The following is a 9,946-nucleotide window of genomic DNA, read 5'->3' as shown; positions in this document are numbered from 1 at the left end:
AGCTCTCTCTCTCTCTCTCACTCCATTGTTGACCTCAAGTCCCCAAGCAAATCCATTGATTTCCCCATCAATCCTTGAGGGATAAGGGTCCAAAACTCGATTAGAGAGTAGCTCTATTGATTTCCAAACTCTAAAGAGCACTTGGTTCACGTTTTAGCCGGCGGTTGTGTTTGTTACTCTTAGAGCTTGGCTCCTAGCCGGCTAGAGCGTCGCCTGTGGAGCTTGCCAACTTGTGTTGCAGCCTCGGGAGGTTTGTAACCATCTCTTAAAACTAGTAAACTCACCCCTCATCTCAAAATTTAAGTCTATTGACTTGAGAATGAGGAAGGGCTAGAAAGTTCTAAGCCTTAGTGGCTAACCTCAATAACGTGGAGGTAGGCAAGCCTTGGTGGTGAGCCGAACCACAGCATAAATTATTATGTCACTTGTGCTTGATTTAAATTACTTGCATGACATATTGTTGATTGAGGTAATTTCTAGAGTTTGAGGCTGATCTACTTGTGTGTGGTGTTCCCACCACTTTCAACTGTCGATCTGTGATCTACTACCCTGTAGAAAGCTAAGAGATTTATCCAATCTAAATTTTATTGGGTAGATTTTGAACTGTGAACTAATCTCTCTTATAGGTGTGGCAGTGCCGCGCTCACAGAGTGGCAGTGCTGTGGGTGAATTTGACTTTGGTTTGAGTTAAATTTTACAAGCCTATTCACCCCCTCTAGGCGTTCCAGAGATCCTAGAGCGGTCTGATCGCGGGGGAGAATATTTCTCAAATGAATTTTCTGAGTTTTGCGCGGTGCATAGCATTATTCATGAGAGGACGCCACCATATTCACCATAGTCCATTGGGATTGTAGAGCGAAAGAACCGCACTTTAACTGAGTTGGTTAACGCCATGTTAGAGACTATGGGACTATCTAAGGAATGGTGGGGTGAGGCAATCTTGATAGCGTGCCATGTACTAAATAGGGTGCCTACAAAGAACAAAGAAATTACACCATTCGAGGAATAAGAGAAGAAGAGATTAAGTCTCTCTTACCAGCAAACGTGGGGTTGTTTGGCGAAGGTAAATGTGCCAATTAACAAGAAGCGAAAGCTTGGACCAAAAACCTTTGATTGTGTCTTTCTTGGTTATGTTATTCACAGCGTGGGTTATAGATTCTAAATAATAAACTCTGGTGTTCCTGATATGATTGTTCGTACAATTATAGAATCTAGAGATGCAACATTTTTTGAGAGTGAATTTCCAATAAAAAATACACCTAACACTTCTAGTCATGAATCTATTTTTCTATCTGAGACACATGAACCGGTAATACACACTGATGTTGAAACCCATGAAGAAATTTCTAAGGAGGATAATAATATAGTCACTCGAAAGAGTAAAAGACGGAGGGTTGCAAAATCCCCTAGTGAAGATTATATTATATACCTTGTGGATGACACTCCCACAACCATAGCTGAGGCATATTTATCTCTTGACGCTAACTTGTGGAAGGAAGTTGTTTAAAGTGAGATGGACTCTATTATGTCTAATGGAACTTGGGAAGTGGTTGATCGTCCTTAAGGATGCAAACCAGTGGTGTGAAAATAGATCTTCAAAAAGAAGCTTAGGCCTGATGATACTATTGAGAAGTACAAAGCGAGGCTAGTGGCTAAAGGTTATACTTAAAAGGAAGGAGAGGATTATTTTGATACTTCCTCACCAGTTGCCTGTTTGATGACCATACGCGTGCTACTATCCTTGGTTGCGTCACATGGTCTTCTCGTTCATTAGATGAACGTTAAGATAGCTTTCTTGAATGGAGAGCTTGAGTAAGAGATCTACATGAATCGCCTGATGGATTTGTAGCAAAAGATCAAGAGGGTAAGGTTTGTAAATTATTAAAATCCTTGTATGGCCTAAAGCAAGCTCCTAAGCAGTGGCATGAAAAGTTTGACAAAACTTTGACATCAGTCGGCTTTGCAGTGAATAGAACTAATAAATGTGTCTATTATCGGTATGGTGGAAGAGAAGGTGTAATTTTGTGCTTGTATGTTAATGATATTTTAATCGTTGAAAATAATATTAATGTGATCCAGGAAGTGAAAGATTTTTCATCTAATAATTTTAAAATAAGAGACTTGGGTGAGCCCGATGTTATTCTTAACATAAAGCTACTAAGAGAAGAAAATGGTGGGGTAACACTTGTGCAATCTCACTACGTGGAAAAGGTGCTGAATCACTTTGGATGTAGTGATTGCACGTCTACTCCAACTCCTTATGACCCAAGTGTGCTATTAAGGAAAAATCAAAGAATAGCACAGGATCAATTGAGATATTCTCAAATTGTTGGCTCACTTATGTATTTGGCTAGTGCAACAAGGCCTGATATCTTGTTTGCTGTGAGCAAACTTAGCCGGTTTGTTCCAAATTCGGGAGATACACATTGGCATGCTCTTGGAAGGGTGTTGCGCTACCTGAAGGGAACCATGAGCTATGGCATTTACTATATTGGGTACCCAAGGGTACTAGAGGGTTATTGTGATGCTAACTGGATATCTGATGCTGATGAACTGTATGCCACAAGCGAATACGCGTTCTTGCTTGGAGGTGGCGCTGTTTTCTGGAAGTCTTGCAAGCAGACCGTTTTAACGAAGTCTACAATAAAAGCAGAACTCACAGCATTAAACACCGTTGGCGCTGAGGCCGAGTGGCTTCGTGAACTCCTAATGGATTTACCAGTAGTTGAAAAACTGATATCGACCATTTTTATGAACTATGATAACCAAACGGTGATAATCAAAGTGAACAGTTCGAGGGACAACATGAAGTCTACAAGACATGTGAAAAGGCGATTAAAATCTGTCAGAAAACTGAGAAACTCCAGAGTAATTGCATTGGACTATGTCTATACATCAAAGAATCTGGCAGATCAATTCACAAAGGGTCTGTCATGCAATGTGATAGAATGTGCATCGAGGGAGTTGGGCTTGAGACCCACATGAAGTTATTCCATAGTGGCAACCTGTCCTATGTGATCGGAGATCCCATGAAGTAGGATGGTGAAACAAGCTAGTGGTTGACTGAGGGAGAAACCCTTTATGCTAAGGTCCGAATCGTTTGAGATGCACTTGTTTCTCCAATGCTGTTAGGCATGATGGTCAATTCCTTAATGTGAACCGAGTGGCTTATTTAAGCAGGGATGTTGTCCTACAGAACATCCTAGAAGGAACACACCTATATGAGTTCGATTGCTAGTCATAATTTATGAGATGTGGGTAATCTCTAGATACTCCGGAAAGGCCTTGAAGTGTGACTTATATGCTTCAAATAGAGGGGATGCTTGTTGTAGTCTAGTATCAAATAAGAACTTTATTGAAACTCACCTCACACGAAACTGTCAATTCAAGGTATAGTTCATTGTTCAGCTGTAACTGAATGTAACTGCTGCTCTAGATGTATGTTCAACTTAACAGTCTCCATCAAAACTCTGGTATATCGAAGAAATATGGTTTTGAGACTATTTTACTACGAACCCTAGAGTTTGGTGGGGATTGTTGGATATATTATGGGCTTGGCCCATATAATATTTAATAAATCAAACTCTATGACCCGTAATAATACGTGATATATGGTTTAATACCGAACGGGATTTTAAAAAGACGTTGACTCGGTTTATATGGCTGGACATTGTCTATCTATATTGAGAAGCTGAGAAAAGGACATGGGTGTGTCACACGTACGCGCACGCGCTGCCGCCGTCGCCGGCCGGGCCGGGGCTTAGGCGTGGGCGTGACAGGTATGCGGCGAGCGGACGGGACGGGAGTGGTTTTGCCACTCAATCCGCATAATTACGGGAGCTACTCTCTTTTATGTTGGAGGTGGCTTCATTGCGGGAGTTTTTTTTCCCGAGCCTCTTCGCTTCCCCACCGCGAGCATATATTCCGAGCTCCTCCGTCAGTCATTCCTCTTGCTTCCACTACATATTCAGCTACTCTTTGGTTCTCCTCGTCCCGGTTCATGCCCGCACTGGAACTGGGAGAGTAGGGCCTCTGGAACGCCTGTCGTCTTCGTGTTCACCTGCTCGGGTGAAGGGCGACAATCACGTTTTTTGGGACTGTCGCTGGCGACACGACTACTCGCTACGTCTACGTCCTCTTCTTCCCGGTGCAGCGCACGTTGAAGATCCTCTGCTGATCGGCACTCTTCTCGTCTGCACTGCAACGAGCGGGACTACACCGACAGGCACTATGTCGTCGAGTGTATCCGGCTTTGCCGCTGGGTATATTTCTAGAACGAATCTTCTAAGGTCTTGGCTATCAATCCTTAGTTTGAGTATCATCTACATGCTCGTCACGTTTAAGACACACAAGCACATATATGATGTCACCAACATGATCATTTTGTTTAATGTCTTTTTCTGGATTAATTTGCTGCTAAAATTGCCTAATATTCTAACAATCCAAAAACGTGATAGGCAATTTTTGGTAGTTGGCTTTGCGAGTATGCTGAAACCGAATGTCTTTGAGGGCACTCATTACAAGAGGTGGCAGCAGAGGTGCATTCTGTGGTTGACTTCTATGCACTGCTATTTTTGTTGTTGAGCCTTGGGCTGTTGGGCCGCATCCTCCACATGAATTTCAAGATAGGCTTATATTAGAAAGTGATGAAATGTCAAATTCTAAGCCAAATAACCTAATTTATAAAGTATAATTCAATTCCACCAAATAAAAGGATCCAAACAACCTCTTACATTTATTTTCAATTCATAGTTTAGAAAAAAAAATAGCTGCTTCTATGTATTTCTGTGATTAACTCCAGTTCATAATTTTCAGAATAGACACCACTGGCCATGGATCATATAATAACGTGTGGCCTAAAGCCTTTATCTATACCACTAGTTTTAGGTTCCTTTGGAACCCAATAATTTAATTCGAATTATTGTAACCTTGTAGGTTTATTACGCCTGATGCCCGTCATCTCATGACCGGATGGTGGATAACAAAAGCATGGCTGATTGGATGTGGAGCCGACGCGCTGATGGCATGCGCAAAAGAGCACGCAGCAACGCAGGAGCGTTCCAGATCCGCTTTTCGACAGCACGATGGTCGATGGCTTTCCCATCCCAAATTCCTTCGAGATGGAGTAGGCCGATAGCCCCCATAGCCGGACATATCTTCCTTTTGATCCTTTGCTAGATCCGACGGCGATGCGCTCGCTTTTGTGTGAATTCTACGTCCGGCTCGCCAGCCCAGCCCAGACGTGCCCGGCACTTCGCGGGACGAAAAAAAAAGAGAGAATTGTTGCGTTGCGTCTCCAGAACTCCCTCCTCGGCGGCTCGACTTGCCCCTGCTCCAACGGCCAACGCCGATATTCGTGGGAGTGTGGCGTGCGGCCCGCCGGCATGGCGCGGGAGGACGCGTACGGGCATCAATAATTCAGCAACGCGGTTCGACTCAGCACACAGTCACTCGCCCACCATGGGCCCATGGCACCATGCTGCGCACGGACCTACCTTACGGTCTCTCCGACATCCAGGAACGCCCAGCCCCTGGCAACCAGCCGCGCCATGTGCGAGCGGCGCGAACTCCCGGCACGCCCCCGCCGTAGCGCTCCAGACAGACACAGACGTGTCGAGGGCGTCGGGCGAGCGCAGCTATCGCGGTCGCGGGCGGGCCAAAAGGCGCGGCGCTGGTGCGGCGCAGGCCTCAATAATGGCTTCGCGGCGCCTAACCCGACCGGTCGATCGCTGCTCCGTCGCCAACGCACGACGCCGAGGGCGAAAGGGAAAGGGAAAGGGAAAGGGAGAGGCAGGACACGTCGATCCCAACCATTGCTCGTGTTTTTTAGAGCATCTCCGAGAGTTTCTAAAACACTCTCCTAATCTAAATTTTTTAGCAAAATTAAGAAAAACAGGTGTCCAACAGTTTCTAAAATCAACTCCTAATCTTTTAGCACTTCTAAAAACTGAGTCCTTTGCGCGTAAAGATACGCGCAGTTGCGCTCGCGCGGATCCTGCCGCGACCAGGTGAACCGTGCGTACGTGCCGGCGTGCCGCCCTTCTCGCCGACTCAGTCGAGGAAGAACCCCTCGCCGAACCCCAGCAGCCGCGCCATGGCCATGAGCACGCGCTTCGCCACCTGCTCGGCGTGCTCGCTGCCCCAGGGCGTACTCGTGCAGGAGCCTCCCGAGCACCGACCGGAGCTTGCCGGCCTCCTCGACGTCGCCGGGGTCGGCAAGACTGCACGTCCACGGTGGGGATGGCTCATCGACTCGCCGTACGCCGACGGCGGCCTGATCGACTTCAAGAAGACAGACCACGGCCGCGGCAGGGGCTTCCAGCTCCTCATACGCCGCGGCGGGCACGAACAACCGCGGGCAACAACCCCGCGAGCAGCGGGTCCTACTCGTACGCGGCCATACGGAGGCACTGCAAGGCGGAGGAGCCGGCAACGCTGCTGCTGAGCCTGGTCGGCCGGAGTAGTAGTAGTACTAGTTTGATTTATTTGGTTCGGTAGGCCGTCGCGGCTGCCGGATCGATTAGTTGGTTGATTTTATTAACCTAATTATAATTGTTGAGGCACTGCGAGACGGATGCAGGCATCGTCGTCGTCGTCGTCGTAGGGGTCTAGGGGATAGGGGATGGAAGGCCGGCCGCGCCGATTGGCATGGACGAGGTCAGACTGAGACCTCGCCGGCGGCAGCTTCTCGTAGCTTGTGGTGCCAAATTTAGATTTTTTTTAAAGTGAATTATTAGAAACTCTTGGAGATAACCTTTATGATTCCTCCCAATATCATTTTAGGAGTTGTAAAAGTACATGTTTTTAGAAAGAAAATATAGAATACTCTTGGAGATGCTCTTATTTCCGTAAACGAAAACTTCGGAGCATTTCCGTTCACTCGTCCCACCGGCCGGGCCCACGAATAGATCAGCATCTTGCCGTGCCCTTTGTTAATCTGTCTCCGAATCCTGCCGCCTGCGGGGGCCAACCAATCACCATCTGCTCCCGCTAAACGTGCTCTTAGCACGAGTCACGGTCAGTAGTCCAGAAGTAAACACCTTTTCAAGCTTCCTGCGTGGTGATGCGCCAATTTCTGCACCTATCATCGCCCCGTTAATCTAGTTTAGTCAAAGGATGGAATAAACACTTTTAGCATGTTATTAATCAACGGCCAAAAAGTTGTGATTAACGATTGGCAGGCACTACATTGTGCATCTGTGCATGCTAGGCCAAGATCCAACAATTCGCGGTTCTTGTTCCTTGTTCCGACTGGCTTTAATTCCTCGTTTGAGAGAAGAAAAAAAGCGTATATTATATTCATCTGATCAGTAACTACTATTAATACTAAATCAAAATAGAAGGATGGTAAAAATGGGGGAGAAATTAGGTTGAATGGATTTCAAAAGGGCTAAAAGAGAGCAATCATGGAGCACATGATTTTGCTCTCCTCCAAGAATCGTCATATCCCCCGGCGGAGATCCACGACGACCACGCTAACATTGTCGGCGCTCCGCCGGGCCAGCGCCAGCTTCGCCAGCAGCATGGCCGCGTCGTAGCACGCCTTGTCGGAATCCTCCTTGCTCACGCCGCCCTTGACAACCGCGGGTCCGTTCTCGGCGTCCGAGTCGGCTGCCGGGAGGGCAGCCACGCTGTTCGGCCGGGCGGCCGGCGCCGGCGGACCGTTGCTGCGGAAGCACGCCCGGACGACCTCGCACGCCATCTCGTTGGTCACGACGTCCCACAGGCCGTCGCTGGCCAGGATCAGGCACTCGTCGTCGTCGGTGCGCTCCGTCACCGTTACCTCCGGCTCCGACGACACGAACGGCTTTAGGTATCCATCGCCTGCGCGCGCATGAGCCGGTCAGTTCAAATCCAGTCCAGCGAGTGGCCGCTAAAACGACCCAGTGGCAAGGGCGAGTCAAACTAGAGCTCACCTATGGCTCGAGACATGGCGAGAACGCCGAGAACACGAGCACCATCCCAGTAAATGACGCGGCCGCCCGCCGCCTCGATGCGCGCCAGCTCGTCAGGGCGGTCAGGCTGAACGAATCAGGAAATTGAGCACGTCAAGCTCGTGGACAAGTTACGAAGACGCGGGATGGGAGGGAGGAGCAGCGCCCCGTGATCCGTGAACCGTGATGCACGAGAGCAGTGTGATACAGACCTTGTGGTCGACGGAGAGCGGAACGGGGACGCCGGCGCGGGAGAGGACGGCGCGCGAGTCGCCGGCGTTGGCGACGACTATGTGGGTGGGGCTGACGACGGCGACCACTGCGGTGGACCCCACGTGATCGCAACGCAAGGGCATCTGCTGCTCGCACCTGCAGGCGGGCTCGTCGCGGCTGCGGCTGGTCGCCCAGCTGGCGGCCTGCTCGTCCAATCGCGCGAAGCTCCTCTCCATCACGCCCTTCCACGCCGTCTCTTCGCCAGAACCTGACTTCCTGTGCTCGTCCGCGACCACCTCATGCATCATGTCCTGGCATATCGTTGCTACCTACAGTAATAGCGCGAAACTGCGATCAGCATACAGAACTCTACACACACATTTAAATTCCTAGATGTTCGTGTATGCCGTACGTGGGAGCAGCCGTGGCCGTCGAAGACGCCGAAGAAGTGTTGCTTGCTGGTGCCGGGCAGGAAGTCCGGCCTGATGGAGACCGTGTCCTCCATCTCGCGACGTCGGCCGCAGACGGAGGTGACCCCGTACCTGGGCAACCGCTCCGGCAGGGCCCGTCTGTCGGAGTCCGAGCCCGCGTCGGGGCAGGAGCCGGACAGCGTGCGCGCCAGCCTCTGGCGCTTGGCGGCGCGGACGTCCCCCGCGACCGGCGCCTCGGGATCGCTCGCGATGCGGAACCTCCTCATCTCCAACCTGCGTCGCCTCCTCTCTAACGCGGAGGAGGCGACTGCCACGGCGGCGGCCGCGGCGGAGACTGAAGCCGCAGCCACGGCGGTTGCTGGCGTGGACTTGGCTTCCTCGCAGCAGATCTCGGCCATTGGAGGCAAGAGCAAGTGGATGTCTCCCACAACGGCGCGTACGTTACGTACAGGCGCGTCCGGCATGCCCCAGGCTACCTAGATTTTCTCTGCCCGCCCGCCGAGCGCACGTCGCCGTCGCCCTCGGAAATTGGCGAGGGGCCTAAACGAAGCACGCTCCCCACGCGAAGCAACGCAGGCGACCCCTCCTCCGCTCTGTCCCCCCGGAAATGGATGCAATGGAAATGGAAAAATAGCAGCAGTAGACAGCAGCGCAGTAGCGAGGCGAATCGGGCACGAAGGCTTCGGGGGAAGTAGAGAGAGAGAGGGGGGAGGAAGAGGAGGCGAGGCGGGCAGGGGCAGGTGCCCGTCGCCGTCACGGGCAGCGGGCCTCGACAGGTACAGTTGTTGCGACGTGGTCCTGGTCCGGCGCATCGGGGCCGTCCGTCCTGGGAGGATCTGGACGCGTGTTGGTATCTTGCCCAGCGCGGTCGACACGTGGTGTCCATCAGGCCTCCGAGGCGGGCGACGCGACCACGACGCCGGTGTTATCGCCTAATCCCCGTGCTGCGCACACGTGGCGCTCCCCGGTGGCGCAGTCCGCCTCGGCAGCTGATTTAATTGATGCCGTGCGGTCCCCACCACATGGCCTCTGTCTCTTGGGTTGCCCAGAAAATATCTGGGCTCCATTTTACTCTTCCCTACCACTCTACGTTGGAGCCCACAGGATTCTTCGCCAATGACATGTGGGGACAGGTCGAAGCGTTGCCCACCTGCCAGGGAGAAAGAGCTACCGCGGGAGCGTGCACGGGTGTAGTCACGGAGAAGGGACACGTGGTTTGGGGCGGTCGCAATCAGTGGGAGGGTGGTCGGTCGCGGCACGGGTGGACACGTGTAGAGGGCTTGCGTGGGGGGAGGCGGGCGGGCGGGCGGTGGTTGGGCGCTGGCGTGGCCACGTTGTTGGTGAGTGGTGACTGGTGAGGGGAGGTGA

The 9,946-nt window shown here is 51.1% G+C and overlaps 1 protein-coding gene across 1 annotated transcript; it reads right to left on the bottom strand.

Moving 5' to 3' along the window:
* Positions 1 to 7,268: 7,268 nt before the first annotated feature.
* On the bottom strand, positions 7,269 to 9,560 carry LOC136450727 (probable protein phosphatase 2C 9). The gene is made up of 4 exons (XM_066451315.1): positions 8,560 to 9,560; positions 8,147 to 8,476; positions 7,917 to 8,022; positions 7,269 to 7,824 (listed from the first exon to the last, which is right to left on the bottom strand). Exons 1-4 carry the CDS (start codon positions 9,040 to 9,042, stop codon positions 7,442 to 7,444), a joined length of 1,302 nt encoding a protein of 433 aa, XP_066307412.1. The 5' UTR covers positions 9,043 to 9,560; the 3' UTR covers positions 7,269 to 7,441.
* Positions 9,561 to 9,946: the final 386 nt, after the last annotated feature.

This window comes from Miscanthus floridulus, chromosome 5, assembly GCF_019320115.1.
Source record: "Miscanthus floridulus cultivar M001 chromosome 5, ASM1932011v1, whole genome shotgun sequence".
Taxonomy (NCBI): domain Eukaryota; kingdom Viridiplantae; phylum Streptophyta; class Magnoliopsida; order Poales; family Poaceae; genus Miscanthus; species Miscanthus floridulus.
The sequence above is the reverse complement of the archived record's forward strand: the minus strand, read 5'-3'. Positions and strand labels throughout refer to the sequence as shown.

Bases quoted from the DNA above. Each gene is read 5' to 3' on its own strand.
- LOC136450727 (XM_066451315.1), bottom strand. From the start codon at position 9,042: ATGCCGGACGCGCCTGTACGTAACGTACGCGCCGTTGTGGGAGACATC. The intron at 8,023-8,146 runs GTCTGTATCACA...TGATTCGTTCAG, and splicing joins CGCTCTCCGTCGACCACAAG to CCTGACCGCCCTGACGAGCT. The intron at 7,825-7,916 runs GTGAGCTCTAGT...ATGCGCGCGCAG, and splicing joins CGCCATGTCTCGAGCCATAG to GCGATGGATACCTAAAGCCG.